Source organism: Rhamphochromis longiceps, linkage group LG12 (genome assembly GCF_057381845.1).
Source record: "Rhamphochromis longiceps isolate RC_006_pf linkage group LG12, R_longiceps_female_GT1.1, whole genome shotgun sequence".
Classification (NCBI taxonomy): domain Eukaryota; kingdom Metazoa; phylum Chordata; class Actinopteri; order Cichliformes; family Cichlidae; genus Rhamphochromis; species Rhamphochromis longiceps.
The window spans coordinates 22,744,054-22,762,895 of NC_140568.1; the positions used below are offsets into that span (position 1 = coordinate 22,744,054).

Sequence of the window (18,842 nt, forward strand, 5' to 3'; positions counted from 1 at the left end):
GAATCTGTTTGCAGAGAGATAATTGATCTTCATTCGTGTAAAGTTTGCTACTGTGTCTGAAGCGCACAAACTCATAACCATGCTGATTTTTCTCTGCTGTTGCATCACTATGCAGATGGCATATGTGGGCTACCTGATGCTGTTCAACTACATTGTCCTGGTCAAGATGGACTTGTGGCCTTCTCCTCAAGAGTGGATTGTTATCGCTTACATCTTCACCAATGGCATAGAGAAGATGAGAGAGGTACAATAGACTATAAATGTAGACCTGTAGTGACCTCTCTAAGCAAGTCTTCCCTACCGGCCAGCCAACTGAAGACCCAAAGTGTCTCCGGCAGCTTATTTAGTGAGTTCAGTGGTGGAGGGCAAAGGCTAATCATGATGTCCATATCATCTAAGTCTCATAGCAAATAGGTAAAATGTACATATATCAGAGAAATAGATGTAAAAGAGTGTTTGGTAGTGGAGATGCAGGCAGGCCACAGAAATGGGAAAACCATGAAAGCAAAAGAGTAAAGTGAATAGAATATAAAGGTATGTGGCCATATTATGTTCATCCTCTGTGGCTTTGTTTTTACTGTAAGTATATGAAATGCATTCATCATTGTGTCAGCTCATTCTGAGCTGTTAGATTCTCCGATAGGTGAACTCATGCTGCCCTCTTATGGTGGTTGTGATAGAGTGCATTTTTCTGTTGTGCTATTTTTGTCACTTTTTAGAGTCACTGTTTATTTTACCCTTTAGCGTCTGTATTTAATTAATGCCATTTTCTGTCATCTCTGCATTACAGCATCCACATTTCTGTTCATTTTCCTCTGATTGCTGTTTAGATCCTGATGTCTGAGCCGGGAAAGTTGTTACAGAAGGTGAAGGTGTGGCTTCAGGAGTACTGGAACATCACAGACCTCATGGCCATCCTCATATTCTCTGTCGGCATGGTGCTGCGTCTCCAGGAGCCACCGCTCATGAGTTATGGACGGGTGATTTACTGTGTCAACATCATCTATTGGTACATCCGGCTGCTCGACATCTTCGGCGTCAACAAGTACCTGGGTCCCTATGTGATGATGATCGGCAAGATGGTGAGAAGAGGAAGGGGAAGTCAACTCTGTGTGTTTAGGCATCCCTATTATAATCTGCAGTATTTTTCATATTTTCCTTCCATTATCTGGCCTTCATGCCTATCTGTTTACCCTCTGACTTTGCCCAACATCATCTACAGTATACTGACTGTAACAGCTTACTGAGTTTGATGATTGCAAAGGTTTAATCTGTAAGCGGTAAACAAGCTTCTGTGCCTCTTAACTTTATTGTTTGATCGTAGAGAGTTCGAGATCAGAGCCGATACAGACATGGAGATAAAACAACGGGGGGAGGGGGATCAAAGAGCCAGTTCTGTATCTTTCTGATCCTCGACTGTCCTGGGCATGTCCCTGTTTACCGCTGGACGCAGACTCTTTGATATGAAAATCAGCAGTTAGTTAGAGTTACTTAAATTGACAGTGATTTACTCAAATAATTTGCATATGTGATGAGCAGGTTTGAAGTCAACGTTGTTCACAGGCATAAACAGGGTTTTTTTCTGGCTCTGAACAAGCTCAGGGGACTGACTACACATGCAAGCACTTCCTGTCCACATACAGTAAAAACAAATGAGTGTGTTTCACCTAATTTAATATAAATCTTAATATAAATGCAGACCAACTGATTTTCCTGCAGTGACAGACACGCTCATTACCTATTTCCCCATCCAGTGTCATTATTTTCAAAATATCCTGTCCTCGTTTTCTCTTTCCTTTAACCACTCACCTCTTCCCTTCTCCTCTTCCTCTCTCCCTCTGTCAGATGATCGACATGATGTATTTTGTGATCATCATGTTGGTGGTGCTAATGAGTTTTGGGGTGGCACGTCAGGCCATTCTCAACCCTAACGAAGACCCATCCTGGATGCTAGCCAGGAACATCTTCTTCATGCCTTACTGGATGATCTACGGAGAGGTGTTTGCCGACCAGATTGACCGTAAGTTCAGGGGCGAGAGTGTAAGCTGTTAGACAAAATGCGTTTTTGTAAGGAGGAAGGAGGGAGGAATGACGGAAGCAGTATTACTGAAAACACCAGTCTCAGTATGAAATTAGATTTCATTTTCACTCATTTCTTCACAGCTTGAACTATTACTTGAAGATGTTTATGTGCGCACGCATGTGTGTGAGTGTGTGTGTGTAACACATACATAATAAAACTGTTTTCCTCTGAGACTAATTGCATCTGCAGTCATGTAGAGAGAGTGACATTCTGACTCAATAAATTATAAATAGACTGTGAGAAGTGTGTATGTGGAAATGTCCAGAGAGTGAGAGTGCGTTTTGTGTGCTGCTCCGTTCTTATCTTTTTGTGTGGTAATATTTGGTGGTGTGTACAGAATGTGAGGAGTGGCCCAAAGAGAAGAGATCTGAAATAATGTTTTCATTCTTTGTTTCAGATATGCATAGTAGGAAGGTACAGCAAAGGCTGAATGAAAAACTCTGGCTGGTCGAAAATTACTTACGCACTCATGGAACCTGGCGTAATAATGGTCCATCCCACATTGCCCAATGCAGTCAAAATCCCAGTAAATCTATAGCTATAGAACTTAATTTAACCACATCTACCTCTCCCACCTCTCCTTCATCATCGTCACATTAATGCCATGTCATGCCCACTGCTACCACTAGAGGACCACTTGATACAAAAGTGTGCATGCAGCTCCATGCTCTAAGGCTGAAGTTGCCCTCATGTGTTGGCATCTTGGGTCAGCTACTGAATATCAGCAGTGTTTTCTACAAATAACAGAGCGGATTTTAAAAGAATCCAAAACTCCTGATTCCCTGACACTATCAGTCTTCTCCAGATCTTTTATTGAGACAACTAGTAGCTTGACCTAAGGCCATATCCTGCAAGCAACTTTAGACTCACAAATTTTTGCACTGGCTGGCAAATGGTAATGTTACATGGCAGCAGCACTATTCAAATGTGTCTGGTCTTTGTTTTTGGCAGGCTTTCACATCAGGAGGAAATATCAAAGTTTAAAATTTGATATTCCGTTGATGTTTCTTATCCTCTCGTTGTTATTCGATTTTTAATTCGTCCCATTTGAAGAAGTGACCCTGCCATGACAACTCCATCTGTCACATTAAACCATGTCACCCTCCCCTTACGCCGGCTCAGCTTCTCACCGAAGCAATTGCAACATTGGAGAAATATTTCAGCCGATAAATCCGACATTTAACGTGACTAAGCACTGAGACTCAAAAGCTAATACAACATCACGCAGGAATAAAAACAAAAGCATCCACACATCAGCACCACAACATATTTATTAACCACCTCTCATCATCTATAATCTGTTTTTTCAAGTGGTTCAGTTGTCAGAGTTTTTAAATCCAAATTTTTTGGAAGGTTAAAAAAAATTAAATGGAAAAATTACTTCAGTTCTCTGTCTTTGGGCTGCATTGCGTGAAACAATTGAGCACCAAGCAATGATGAGTATGAGTAGAATGAATCTCAAAAGCAAACAAACCAACAACAAATGCTGAATGTTCCCCAGATAAGCCACAGCAACTGAACCATCACAGATGGAAAAAACATTCTAAATACATCTCAAATGATTCAGAACAGTCAACCATTGCTGAATGAAGCTATGGCTCGCATATGTGACAATATATTTTAAACACGGACGACATGTTTAAATATATTGTAAACGCAAACTGTGGTGACACATGACAAATGTGTTTTTTTTCTGTGTATGTGTGTATTTTGTTATCAGATGCACATCTGTGTACATAAACCCCTACCATTATGATTTCCACTCTCTCCTACCGCCACTTTAAGAAAAGAAGCATAATGATGAATTATGCTTCTTGTTTGTTTGCAAAATAAGGAAAAGTGCATTTTTTAAAAAAAAAATATATATATATATTTTGAGGTCTGCTTGTCTCTTTTAGTTGATCGAGTATACATTTGAATGTTTGATAGTTTCTTCAATTTTCTTAGTTTTGCTTTATTTTAATTCTGATTATATACAGCATCGTCTGTTTGTTATCTGTTATTATGTGTCTGCATGTATTTCATTTATTTTTTGTGCAAAACATTCTTCTGAAATATTATTAATGATGAATGGATGTCTTTATCTAAAGATATAGTTTGCCTTCTAGTAACTTGTTCGCTTGTTTGTATTTATTTTGTGGTGATGCGCAGCCCCCTGTGGGCAGAACATCACTACAGAGGACGGTGTGGTGGTGGCTCTGCCTCCGTGCAAGACGGGTGCCTGGATTGTTCCAGCGATCATGGCCTGCTATCTGCTGGTGGCCAACATACTCCTGGTTAACCTGCTCATTGCTGTGTTCAAGTATGTAAAACCCTCCAATAGTTTTAGCTTTTGCACTTTAAGTAGACACCGCAGTGTTTTAGAAATGCAGCGAAGCACAAAACTCAGTTATTTTTGGCTGCATGAAGGCAGAAATTATTTATTCTTGTCCTCTAGCTCTCATAAGAAAGGATGACAAAGATGAGGATTCATCTTAGCAATATTAAATTGTTTTTATTGATGTTTTTTTCCCCTCATATTCAAAAAAATGGCATCACATGTAACTTTTATTTGGGCACTGAGGCTGGTAGCTAATTATAGTATCATAATGGGATGGTGGTTTTTCCACATGGACATTATCAGACTAATGGTCGGTTGCTGCTCTTTTATATAATCAATGAAGCAAATGCAGTCGTCCTCTTCTCTGCATTAGTGTTATTACAAAAAAAGCAGACAATATAAGACACAACAGTTAAACTGAAGGTTTAGTCAGATTTTCTCCTCAAAACTCTCTTGATTCGGTTTATTTTAGCTTACAGCAGATGTAATCTTTCTCGGCTTGTATGGCGTCTCTATCTGTGATTGTCTGTAGTAATACATTCTTCGAGGTCAAGTCCATCTCCAACCAGGTGTGGAAATTTCAGCGCTACCAGCTCATTATGACCTTCCATGAACGTCCGGTCCTTCCTCCACCTCTCATCATATTCAGCCACATAACTATGGTCCTCAAGCACCTGTGTTGTCGATGGCGCAAGCATGATGACGATGAAAGGGACTATGGACTGAGTGAGTTGCACACATACAATAACAAGCTTTTTGTAATAGAACTCGTTACATTTATTCCATTTTAGTGCAATAAAAGTGTCTGTTTACGAAAAAAGAAATCTCTTCAGTATTTCTGAATAGTTAGCGTTAACACACTCAATCCCTTTCATCCACAGAGCTTTTCATCACAGAAGACGAACTGAAGAAAGTCCATGATTTTGAGGAGCAGTGTATAGAGGAGTACTTCAGAGAGAAAGATGACAGATTCCACTCATCCAATGATGAGAGAATCAGAGTCACTTCTGAAAGGTCAGACATGGCTGCACTCAAAAGCAGTGTCCGTATTAAAACCATCAAACAATAGAAATATAGAACATATTTCAATACTTATTTCCATTTTTCTTTTTCTGTACAATGGCCAAGAGAGCCCAGCGCACTCTAGCAAAAGAAACTAAGGGCAAAGAGAGAAAAGAAGCTGATCAATCTGATAACACAAAAGTGAATTTAGAATTTCCTTTGGCGTACAGAAATGTGTAGCTAAGAACACACACTGTTTTCGCTTCTCTACTCTACCCCCTCCAGTGCTTTTATGATGTTTTTCTCTCATTTCTGTTTCCTCTGTCAGGGTGGAGAATATGGCGATGCGTTTAGAGGAAGTCAATGAGAGGGAACACTTCATGAAGGCATCACTACAGACTGTTGATATTCGTCTGGCCCAAATGGAAGAGCTAATTGGACGAATTACTGGAGCGCTGGAGCGCATGACTGGTGTCGAGCGCGGGGAGGTCCAAAAAGCACGTTCTCGGACTTCGTCTGACTGCACAGACTCTGCATACATACTCCGCCAGGCTGAGTGCCCTGAAGCCGCATACATTCTCCGTCAAAGCAGCTTTAACAGCACAGAGGGGAACTGCTACCGCCTCCAGGAGGCTCTAGAGGGAACAGCTGAGGGTTCCATGTCTCCTCCTTCGCCCACTGGCATAGCAACACGGACCAGAAGTCATTCATTTTATGTTGGAGCTGGTCGTGCTGCTGAACGGGGAAGTAGAGCTGAGCGAGCTGAAAGTTTCTTCAAAGACCGCTCCCTCAGTCTCCACAGAGCCAACAGCTCACAATCTGTGTCCTCAGCTGCCGGCCCCAAGGAGTCTAAGCCCCTCCCACTGGCGACGTTATCGGTCTCCCAGCAGCACCGTCCGTCATCCTGCATTGATATCTATGTCTCAACGTCTGAAGAGGTGGGGCCTGCGGAGGTCTTTCTAGATCCTCTCCGTATGGTCCCACCTCTCCAGAGAGACTCCTCGCTGCAGTCAGATATAATAGAGACGGTGCTGCCTGGAGGCCGGGAGTTCAGCAGTGCTGCCACCAGCGGTTTGGGCGACAGGCACTCGGAGGGCGGTGCAGGCAGCAGCGGAACTGCTGGAGCTATGTTTGATGATAGTGCTGCAGCTGATTTGTCATTATGCTCAGCACATCTCTTACCAGACAGCACATTACCTCCTTGGGATATGGAACCATCCCCACCTCCCTCAGCAGGGCTGCTCGAACGTTCTAAGAGCAGCCGCTACCTCTCTACCGCAGGCACAGGATTCCTGGATGAGCCTCCTCTGGTCAAGTCACACAGCCTCATGTTCACACCAAGAAGCTGTTATGGTGGGATTGGGGCCGGAGTCCAGGTAAAGGCCGCGGAGTACACCAGCATCACTGACTGCATCGATACACGCTGCGTCTCATCTCCATACACCCCCGCAGAACGCTCGCAGTCACCTGGAGGTTCCACTTCATTCCCCTTTGATAAGCCGTCGGACGTTGGTTCCTCTCATCCAGAGAGAGAGGCAGAGCTTAGTCACACAGAGTCTGATCCTGAGGACCCTGATGACCTGGTTCCACCCCCTGATACCCCTCGGCTAGGGGTCCTAGGTGGCCCCAGTGGGGCCCCTCTCTGCTCCCCCTTCTCCAAGCTGGAGCGAGCAAACAGCTGCTCGTCAGACGACTCCCATCCTTCGCTCACGCTGGCTCCTCCGCACCGGAAGAGCCTGTCGGTGAGTGAGAGGATGGAGAGAGGACCGGGTCTGGGGGCAGACAGGGGGCCTGGGCCTGGGGGGCGGGGTCTGGCAGGAACCAGAAACCCCTTCCTCAGGAGCAAGTCTGGAGCAAGACCTGACACAGCCAAAACTGACAGCCTCTCAATGAGGAAGCTGGCAGCTCCGTCGGCTTTCCGCAGCTTCGATAGACAAAACTACACGTGACAAGGATGTGTAAGTGCACTTGCACACTGTTAGGACCAGAGAGGAGTATTGTGAGGGCCGAGGGCTAAAGTGATAGCAGGGTGAAGTTGCCCTTAGATGCTAATCTGGACGAGATCTAAGGTTGTTTTTTTCCCCCGCATTATATCTCAGATTAGAAAAATGTATTCATAGTCAGTATTGAAGGGCAGCTTTACTCTGAATCATGAATCTGCAGAGAAGGATTGGAGATATAGGGGTCCTACTGTACACCAGTCAAAACAAAGAGCTATGAATCTAGACTAGTTTTTACCTCTTGTAGCTAAGTAACTCTCAGTTTGGTGTTATGGCAATGGAAGGTGTATTCGTACTGTATGTCTTCCACCCACCACCTTTACTTCAAGTAGACATCTTTCACTGTGTTACATCACATATCAGTCACACTAGTCACACACAAAGTATACTGTTACTCCTAGCAGCTTTATATGGTAGACACTGTCAAGTCTGAGAGGCCAAGGGAGAGGAGAAAGAAAGAAATGACACCCACCTCTTTTGCCAACATAGAGTCATTACTACTGCAAAACCTTACCTTCAAATACATTTTCCCTGCTTCATATAATCCTAACTCGCATAAACTCAACCCAGAAAGACACTAACATTTCTGGCCACTTTGTGAAGAGATCAGAAGTCTTTGGACTTCACTGCACTTCAAATTACCTCTAAGTACTCAATCTTTCACATAATAAATAAATATTTCATTTTTGAAGGATACAGTTCTTTCTCTTCTGTTTGTATATTGTAGCATCAGAGAGGAAACGGCTAAAGCACTCATCTTTGCCAGAAACAAAGCAGCATTTGAACACACTGCAGTCAAAAAGTCGGCATGCCACCATGTATCTCCTGCGGCCGTGCTTGAGGCACTGTCCTGAGGCATCATGTAAGGGCGTGAAAGAGAAAGGCGCTCCGCGTATGGTGACATCCTCATGTTTATCCGCGCACACACTTGGTCAGTGAAATCCTACATATCACTTGGAGAGATACCTTAGTTTATACCTGACTCCAGAGAGCTTTTACAAGTGCAATTGCAATAGATGGGGACAAGGGGGCGTTATGAGCCTGTGTGGGAAGCAACGCTTGCTGGGCAAACCTGATGTGAACCTTAGTTGCCCGCACCTGACACCAAAAATCTTTTCACTCCAAGAATCGTAGCTCTCTTGTAGCCCAGCCCTCTTCCTTCAGGTTTCGGCAGTGGCATTATTTTTGAAATGGTTTTTACATCCGCCTGCACCTAACAGATCCGTCCTTCATCTATCCAATAACTGTCATCCATTTGTTTTTCTCCTTTCATTCTTTTTTTTAATTGAATTCAAAGCAGGTCACTGCAAAAAGAGGCTTATTTTAAAAAACACACAAAAAAGCAGTTGCCTAATACTAAAACAAATGTTGAAATAAGCATACAGATCATATTGAAGGACCTTGAATTTATTTCTGATTGATTTATATTTGGAAAAGCTTCGGAATGAGTTGCCAAGTATACACATTCTAGCTGAGATTTATTAAGAAAGGCATGCATTTTAAAGCGGCATGAAGGAGGAAACATAGGGTCATTAATATTAAAAGATGAAAGCCAGATCAGTGTTTTTAAAAAAGTTCTCATTTTTTTTATTGTAAAGAAAGAATTCTGAAAAAGAAGATGTCTTTTTCCGATAGCTTTGTAAAGACAAAATAGCTTCAATCAATAGAATTCTTACTGATTTTTAATGTTTGTTTTTATATTTTCTCACTCTTATGATTCAGTTTTAATCATGTTGCTCTTCTTTTGAGATTGATTCTATTTATTGACATTTTCTTGCTCCTTATTGATAATTGCAGTAAATGCCTGTTTGAATTACAAAAATCAATATTTATATCTTCTCAGTGATATTTTTGTCGAGTATTTTCTAATTAAGCTTTTCAATTTAATAAAAGATGACCATCTACATGCACTAAATGACGATGTATTATATTATTTATTAAATATATAGACTTGTCTGATATAATGTACATTTCGATCATATTTAAAGTATTTAAAGTAGTTTTTATTGTATGTTTTATCAACCAGCTTATGAGAATTTTCTAATGTTGACAAGGCAATACATAGTTGCCAGTATACCAAACTTAGGGTGCCTTTTGGGCATGGATGGAGTATGTGGGGACTGAAGTGATTCATAAATCTGTGAATTTCCTCTTTTCATCTTTGTCTTCTGTTGTGAAGAGGCCAAAAAATCAGTGGTTATGTTCTCACAGACATTTGTTGTTCTCTTTGGACACATCTGATGTACAGAGTGGGGGAATTGTTGTTATCTGTAAACTGTATCATTGCTTGTATGGGTATTTATTTGAATTTCTTCACCAGAACACATAAAAGATCTCACTGACAACAATAGCTTTGGAGGACAAAAAAACAAACAAACCTGCGCACGAAAACGAGGGTGAGGATGTGATATAAACAGTAGGTGTCATTGCAGTAACTGGTCTTTCTTGCTCAAATTGGATTAAATCATGTGGTACTACCCAAATCTAATGATCCAGGACTGTTAAAAGCCCCCAGGTGATGTCTCTTAATTTGCGAGCTACAAAAAACATTAAACAACTGTGGTCCACACCACGTGACCAGTTACTTTTCTAGGTAGAATCTGGAGATTGTCCCTTTAACTTTGTAATCACAACAGAAGTTGCAGTTAACCCCAATTGTGTGCAGTGGCTGGATGGCAAACCTAAAAGATGAGAGTTTTAATTTCCTCAACACATATGTAAGTCATAGCATAGTTTAAAGATGAAGGTCAGTGCTCAGGGACAACATTACCCCAGTGATGCAAGATGGAAAGTTAATCGTTGAAAGAAAGAAAGAAAGAAAGAAAGAAAGAGTCCAGTATAATCACTGTGCTTAATGAGTCTAACCCAGAATCTTTTTGATCATAGAAAAACTATATATTTTTGTGTTTAGGTGTTCAGAAATGGCAATACAATGCATGAATGTCTTCATACCTGATCAACTTGTTCTACCACAAAAGTTGAAAACACCAACAGTACAAACAAAAGTGAGGAATGTCTTTGCAGTCATGCTTAGTTGACTCTTGCATTTTGAACCAAACCAAACTCTGTCTAACCAAATGGAAACACGCTGAGTCACAGCTGTTGCAGACGGGATTAACTAGGCAGAGGTCACCTCAGTCGTTGCAGGGCCAGTCAGAAAACAAAATGACCGCGTTGGAATGAAAGTTTATGCCCTGCTATTTGACCTTACATTCTCTTTTATTCTTTTCAAAGTTCCTTATCCTCATATACGAGAGAGCATACAAGTCCGAAGCATGTAGAAACTTGTTAAGGTTTGTACATGATTGTGTTTGCGATATGCTGACGAGACTGTTGTGGAAGGTACTGACAGGAGGCATGTGTGTGTGCGTATGTTTGTACGTGCGTTTAATTAAACTGCGTGTGAATCGGAAGTGTAGATGACACTAATAACTGGGAGGCATGCCAACACAACACAACCCAACAGAATCTTAATGTACAGTATTTTTTAAATATTTTACTACACTGTCTCTTAAAGTTTTGGGGAATCATGAGCATATGTGATAATAATAATCAACAGATTTGCTTCCCTCCTATGAAACCTGTGACTCGTAAGCTTTAGAGTATCACGCACATGTTTTTTCTGCAATAACTTCTGATGTTGTTCGACTAAAAGGGACTTATCCCTCTACTGGTCACACTTTATTTAATGTCCTTTAAATGCATGCAGTTCTTCCACTCAGAGTGTACAGAGATGATGTGTAATGATGACTGAGAGAAAGATAGAGAGAGATTATAATATGAAATTAAAGTAGTGAGTATTTGGATGCAAATACAAATCTGTATTCTTCAATGTGAATAGGATCATGTCTGGCATGCATTGTTAAATAAACAATTAAATAGATTTGTGTCTTGTCTGTTTTTAATTCATGTGGATACTCAAGCAATGAATGACAGCACACTGAGTGCCCTCACCACTACCAGCTGCTTTGGATGGTTTAACACAGGTATTTAAATGCATCCATCTGCACTGCTCCTTGCATCTTCACCATTAACACCCACCTTCCTCTTGCCTACCTGTGTCTTGCTTCTACTGACTTTCTCCCCTCTTCAGAAAAGAAGAATGAAAGTTCCTACACTCGCTACACATTATAACACCCCAATATCTGATTGGGACAATGATTTAAACTCTGAAGTTAAACGGCTACAGGAACATCAGCATCTTTGACTCCCTTATGATGTATCTCACCTCAATTTTATTTATATGGCACTAAATCACAACAGCGGTCACCTCAAGGAGCTTGCCCACTGCGCAAAGTGACATCGGCGTGACAAGTGATGGATCAATATAGACATGATCTGCACGTCTATCCGACATCCAGTGTTTGGTGGGCGATATTGTAAAGACTTACAGTAGTAGAGTGAGAAAAGCAGCTCAGGTTACCCTTAACCCTCTTAAGGGAACCCAGGCTTCAGGATCCAGCCCTAACTAAGCCTTGTCAAAAGGAAAGTTTTAAGTGTAACCTTAAAAACAGAGTGTCTGTCTCCTGAATCCAAACTGGGAGTTGGTCCCACAGAAGAATACCTTGAAAGCTTCTAGTTTTAAGCAGAAACTAATAAAAAAACAAAAACAAACAAAAAGTCTTTGTAGGATACATAAGGCAACAAAGGCTCATAAGGCACTGGAGCACATCAAGCTGTTCTGCAGATATGGCAACAAACCCCTGCATTGACTGTCCTTTGTAAAACTTCTTACACTGCCATAAAAACACAGCCTGGAACTGGTCCCAGAGTATAAATGGTTTTCACACGCTTTCTTCAGCTGTAATAGAAATTCTTCAGTAATCAGCTGAGTACTGAGTACTTGAATATATTTATGTCATATTGGCCAGGGCCTGCATGACACCTGTGGTTTATACAAACGTGGTTTTACATATTAACGTGAAGGTTTTACACTCCCTGCCGTGCCCGCGCTGTGCCTGTAGTCCGCCGGGCTGTGAGTGTTTGGAAACCGGGGAGGGGCGGGGTAGCCTATATTAGCACAAGGGAGAGGGCCAGCAGTGGTGCGTCAGCTCATACTCCGCACGTGGAAGAGAACATTTTGTACTGAGATTATGCGCGCGCCCTCCTCCTCCTCCTCCACCACCTCTCGGTTACATGACACGCACGCGCTCACACGCTTTAAAAAAAACAACCTTTGCCGCAATCGCCGTACAAGACACCACAACAACATGACCCAGATGCACCGTGCACTATTGAACTCTTTGCACGTTAGTGCGAGGAGGAAGCGGGGAGCAGCAACTGCGGCAGCCGAGGAAGCGCCTCCTCTTCCCCAGAAATGTTTACAGCTCTGCTGCAGGAGGAGTGGGAGGGTGGCTGCAGAGACTACACTCATCTGGCCAAGACCCTAGTTTCAACCAGATTTTTGTTCCTGGAAATCTGGGGGTTCTGCTGGAGCAAAATGGGGCGGAGTTCCAGCATGGGGCGATCGTGGAAAAAGAGCAAGAAGTCCTTGTACAGTTTTATTCTGTGATGCAGAAAATAGAACTTATTGTTATGTTATTTCTGTGCAGTTGGCTTGAATCCTACTCCCTCATAATCCTTGTTTTTCATATTGATTCAACACAAGACATATGAATCTATATGAGCTATATCTATATATATATCCATGCAGCAGAGGGGCAGTAAGCTTCGTCTGAATTATGCATTTGTGTTGTTTGTCACCAGGCAAAGTTCAAACCCATATTTTGAGAACACCGAGTCCTGTCCTATAAAAACGAAGGGCCATACCTCTCTGTGGGTAAACAGAAAAACAAAACCAAGGAAGAACATGTGTCCAACTATTGACTACAAAGTTCACGTCAGGGAGAACTGTCAAGAGCTCACATTGCTCAATCCCTGCAGCCCCTAAGCTGAGGATTTTCTAGGAACTTTGACCAGAAGTGAACCACCCCCTGCACTTTTTAACTAAAGGGGTCTTATTTCACTTAAGTGGGCTGGCAGTATTATACTCATTCCTTTTCTTCTTTTTTCTTTTTTTAAGCAAACTTTTAAGAGACAGTGGGAAACATGTAGTCTGAAAATGTTGAGGCGCAAGGGAAAGGTGCTGCCTCGTTTAGTTCACAGTGAATAGTAATTTGGCAGGATTAAGAAACACATAGTTCTAGGGTGAGCGTAAACTAAGGAAACTATCAGAATGTAAACATTAAAAATGTTTTTATAAAGTCACGGGAAAAAGTGTGACTGTAAGAAAAACAGTAGCTTTATCTTAGATGTCTTTATCTCACGAAACAAGCTTACGTGTCAATATTTCTGCCCTCTAAAGTGGAACTTGTAAATATTTAGCAGCTGTAAAAACACAGGGGCAAACTATAACCACAAGCCATTTTTTCCATACATAACAGATCATTCATAATTTTACATATATATACATATACAGTTTTTTGTGTCATCTTTAAAAAAAAATCTGCTGGCTCGTGCTAAAGCATGCTGTATGTTACTGTGTAGGGTAGGAAATTACCAGAAAAGCTTTGACTGTAAGAGAATGACAGGGATGATACTTAAGTGTTTTGTACACATTACACAGGTCAAATTAGGTGGGATCACCGAACGATGAAAGAGACAAGTGACTGAAGCAAATCATCCAGAAAAGAGGAAAGGACACCATTTATTGCTTACAAAACTTAAACTTCAGAGAAAGAAATTTGTAATTATTATTAAACTTGTTATTAAAAAGGCATGTAATTATAAATCTGACCAAATATAACCAATGTTCATTATTCATTTTCCATGTATTTATTATCCAAAATCACAAAGGGTTAGACTTTTGTTTTTAATGACGACACTTTTACGTATCTACATATAGATCTACATGGACTTATATTTTTCTTAATGATTCCTCAAATCCATTTTTACACTCTAACAACCATATTTACCATTTTCCTTAAGTCCCTGAAGGTAACATGAGTGTGGTCTTGCCCTTTTCACCAATCCCAGTCTTGTGATTAGTCGAGGGTCTTTTCACTCACTTTAGTCAATAGGCAGTCCCCCAAAAACCGAGTCACGTTTCTTCTCATCCAATCACAGTCCAGTTTAATTATGACACAGTGGGATTCCGCGAAATTGTTTCTTGGAGTTGAACTAAAGTGCTGCTCTCTGTAAAATAGGACAAGTTGATCCGTGTGTGTCTGCGCACAGGGACGTGGACACAATAGCGCCGTGGGCAAACGCTGTGATTTTGATTCGTCCGTTAGAATTAAAAGGATCTGGAGGAGGAAAGAGAAAGGAGGTTAGAGAAAGGAGGAACCGGGGAACATTTTCAAAGCGCTATCTTTCCTGAGCGGGGCGTTTATTTATCCTCCGCGCAACCCCGACAAGAAAAGCGCAGTCTGCGCGGAGTGGTCACATTGAAGACGACACGTGTGGATGATTAACCGCATGTTTCCTGGGAGGACTGCGGACTGATTACTGTATCCGCGTTGTCGGATAGTTTTTCCTCGCCTCTCAAGATCTATTGTTTTGCTTCTGTCCTCCCGGCTCTGCTTCAGGGATCGTGATGTCGTCGGAAGTCGACGTCTCTGCAGACCGCGTCCCCAGCCGACCACCGCCGGGGCGGATGGAGGACGTACTGAAAGAGAGCCAGGAGAACAGGACTTTACTGATGGTGGCGAGGATTTTGCTGGACTTGAACAAATGCAGCCCCAACGCTGTCAGCGCCGGAGAAAACAGATGTCTCGGGGGCAGCGAGGCCGGCGCGCAAGAGAAAGCGGAGCGGGGGAGTCGCCTGAGCTGCGGGGACAGCCGCGGCTCTCCGGACAGCCAAGCCAAACATCCCCGGAACACGAAGGCGGCGGCGGCGGGGAGACTGCCGTGCTCCGAGAAGAGACACTGCTGCCCTTTTGCTGGCTGCGGGAAGATGTACGGCAAGTCGTCCCACCTTAAAGCCCATCTTCGGGTCCATACCGGTAAGTAAAGTGAGAGGGGATGGGGTGCTTGCTGGGTGCTTAGGCGACACGATACCAACAGCTCTGCGTCACTTCGACCCTTTTTCGTATTTTTCTTATTTATGACGTAAGACTTTTAACCGAGAAAGTAAGAGTAAAACGTGACGGACAAGAGTCCAGACCTGTGTCTCGTGTTGTGAGACTTTTAGGGGCGTGACCACGTGTTTCTGCAAAACCACATTATAGGAAAGGTGGTCTCATGATCGCCTACTTGTGGGAGGGGGTGTGACTCACCGGGACATATTGGACCAGAGGCTGGCAGAGAGGTGGAGAGGCAAGGGGGAGGAAATCTTTGTTTTAACGTCCTGTGGACACGCGGCCAGAGTGCGATCTTGGGTAAACACCACGTGCGGACGCCCATATTTGCGAAGCTTTATTGTTGAGATGTAATAAATGACGCCGGAGCTTGGGGCATCATGAGACCCAATAACGCCTCTAATGATTTTAGCTTTGTGTTCCTGCCACCACTCTTCATCATACAGCACTGGCAGTCGGAGTAACAGTGGAAGAACATCTGCCGACACATTAAATAGGTCGTGATTCACACGCGGGTCACTGCGACACTGTTGTCCCCACGTGTTCTTGTCCGGAGGTAACGCACACTGCGCCACCATTTCCTCATACGTCATCCACCTCCACTCCCCTCGCGTGGGCTTGTAAACAAGAGCTGACATGTGGTTCTGCTCAGCACGTGGAAGCGCTGTTGAGGGAGTAATGTGCCCTGTTTCACCTCAGGGCTATCTTGACTGACGGCTCCGATGTCAACATGTTATTGTTCTTAGCAGCAGTCTTTCAGCAGATCTTAGTTTCGCTCCAGACCGCAGCCTGTGTCTTATTTTAACCCCCCCCCCCTTCTCCTTGTCACACTTGATTAATCTCGCAAATGTGTGTCTGTGCTTTAATTTTGATTGTTTCCTCTTATCACAATAAGTTTTTTCATCCACTCTGATTGTTGCTATGCAGAATACAGCCTCCAAGTCCTCTGGGTTGTTTGTTGGTCTCTGTGTTTTTCATATTCTCATACTTGTGTGAATGCAAAGCAGGTGCCACAGGAGACTTTTTATAATCATTTTGATTTTTTTATGTTTTGTAAAATAAGTATTAAAAAAGTGAGTATTTGTTCACACACAGCAAACTCAAAGTAAGTCCTATAATAGATTTCACAAAAAAAGGTCGACTCTTAGTTTGTTTTCTTTTTAGAAGGAAAGAAAATGTGCAAATGTAACTTGATGACATGATTGATTTTGTGGCGAGGAAGGAGTGGTTTGGGTTGGTTAATATGATTAGTTGTAAATGTACAAAAACAAAAACTGGGTGTGTTTCCCTCAGGTGAGCGCCCCTTTGAGTGTACCTGGGCAGGCTGCGGCAAGAAGTTCTCCCGATCGGACGAGCTCACCCGTCACTATCGCACGCACACAGGCGAAAAGCGCTTCAACTGTCCGATGTGTGACAAGTGCTTCATGAGGAGCGACCACCTGAAGAAACACGCCCGGCGACATCCAGGCTTTCATCCCAGCATGCTCCAGGGCTCCGGCGCGGCCAAGAGAAGGCGTTGCTCCGTGTCCGTTTCCTCCTCTGATTCTGGAGACCGAAGCCCCACCGGGGTGTGAGACACACCCACATACTGTACATGTGCACACAAAGGTACATACTGCACATACAGAGGCATACACAGACACCCACACTCGCGTGTGGCGCCTGTACCTTTTCTACAAATCCTGTCAAGCCAGACAACCAGCCAGACCACAATTCAGAGTTTACTACACATGTAAACGAAGTAAACATGACAAATCTGACTGTAATCACACTAGAACTTCTCCTCTCATTCCCTGCGGTGATTGTTATTTATTAAGGGTTATTTCAGGGAAGTTCAGTTCTTCTTCAACTTTATTGTCTGTTGTCAAAAAAATGTTCTTTTTTCTTGAAAGAATTTGCCGTCCAAGTGGAAACCATGTACCCATAAAGTGTTTGAAAAACACTGCATAAGTTCACTTTGCATCGCAGACTTCCCTTGCAAATGAAGAGAATGGGAAGAACGCAAGTCCTTATATTCCTTGCGCTTAAAGAAGTTCTGGAAATAGTCCTTTAATGAATATTGTTATTGCATACATAGACTTATGCACACTTGAACAGTTGCTTTTCAGCCAGGATAATGCAAATGCACAACACAGCAGTATTATCATGTAAATAGATCAAACTAACTTCAGATGGGTGATATACTAAGTCTAGTGTAGTTACATGTTATTAGAGAGTAATAAGAAAACTATACTATAGAGAAATATAGAGCCTGTTTATTTAATTTCACACATTTTGCCATGGACTTCAGGTATAATCAGGTGTGTTATGAGCTTGTAGGGATAAGCAGTGTGTTTCCTGTGTTGAAACACACACATTGCAATTAAATGCACCAATATACCTTTATAGTACCTTGTCGAGGCCATAATACACAAGCAAATCTCAGCATTTGTGTTGTTTCTTAGTAACGCTTGAAAACATAACAGGGTAAAACCTTTTAGACGATAACGTGGTAACATTTTTTCACTTACTGTTTAAACACTACTCGGTGTTCTGACCACAGTGATTTATGTTTAGTAAAAGTCCGTGCCTTTTGACGGTTTTGTGGCAGAGGGGAATTTCTACGTTTTTCAATACTACCTGAATTAACATCGTCAGATTCTTTGTGTTGCTGTTCAGTAATACTTTAAAGCTCAACGACTGTCTTCAAATGCCAAGAGTGCCAGTTTTGTTTGGACTGCATTTTTTTTTTTAAATCAGGGAATAATGTGATGTGTGGACACATGACTTAAAATTACACCCCCTGGTGTTGACATGGAAGCACAACATTTCTCGTAGGATAGAGTCCTAATTATTATTATTATTATTATTATTATTGTTATTTTTATTCTTATTGTTTGTCCTTCCATTTGAGGAGTGCTTTCTTGATTAGTTCAACAAATTCCATCATGTAGCATGTTTGTATGTATTTTCTTTGGTACAGTGTATGTTTTATTTGTCTGGGGATCTTTTATAATATTACAAATGGAATGAGAGGTCTTATTAAGCCACTACAGGAGCCAGATGAATTATTATTGATGTCATTAGTTTTCTTTTGTACTTGTCATGCGATGCATTCAAATGTCCAAATAGAGTCTGTAGCTTGTATAATACAAACTACATATATTTGTGAAGTGAAATGCTTATTTTATTTTATTTTTCTTCTTTTCTGGCATTATGATGACTGTGATTGGATGCTGGTGCCTTTCAGGTTGAAGCCCTTACTTCTGATGCTACTGTACTGTAATCAGGGACTGTCAATGCAGATCCCATGCTATCGCAATACACATACCTGTGTAATAATTGTTGCTCAAATGTTTTAACATTAAAATTATCCTTTTGGGTTTTTTTTTTTTCTTTTTAAGCATTCGCCTCTTTCTTCTTTTTCGCATCTCACACCC

The 18,842-nt window shown here is 42.1% G+C and overlaps 2 protein-coding genes across 2 annotated transcripts in view; both read left to right on the forward strand.

The window, feature by feature from the left end:
• Positions 1–11,253, forward strand: part of trpm3 (transient receptor potential cation channel, subfamily M, member 3) — a 158,394-nt gene extending 147,141 nt beyond the window's left edge. Inside the window, exons 20-26 of the mRNA XM_085425213.1 lie at positions 116–244; positions 831–1,082; positions 1,846–2,020; positions 4,235–4,385; positions 4,936–5,129; positions 5,285–5,417; positions 5,734–11,253. Coding sequence (XP_085281339.1) covers positions 116–244; positions 831–1,082; positions 1,846–2,020; positions 4,235–4,385; positions 4,936–5,129; positions 5,285–5,417; positions 5,734–7,354 — 2,655 coding nt within the window. The 3' untranslated portion in view covers positions 7,355–11,253. The remainder of the gene's footprint in view (positions 1–115; positions 245–830; positions 1,083–1,845; positions 2,021–4,234; positions 4,386–4,935; positions 5,130–5,284; positions 5,418–5,733) is intronic.
• A 3,221-nt stretch (positions 11,254–14,474) lies between these two features.
• On the forward strand, positions 14,475–18,805 carry klf9 (Kruppel like factor 9). The gene is made up of 2 exons (XM_085425214.1): positions 14,475–15,348; positions 16,717–18,805. Exons 1-2 carry the CDS (start codon positions 14,940–14,942, stop codon positions 16,995–16,997), a joined length of 690 nt encoding a protein of 229 aa, XP_085281340.1. The 5' UTR covers positions 14,475–14,939; the 3' UTR covers positions 16,998–18,805.
• Positions 18,806–18,842: the final 37 nt, after the last annotated feature.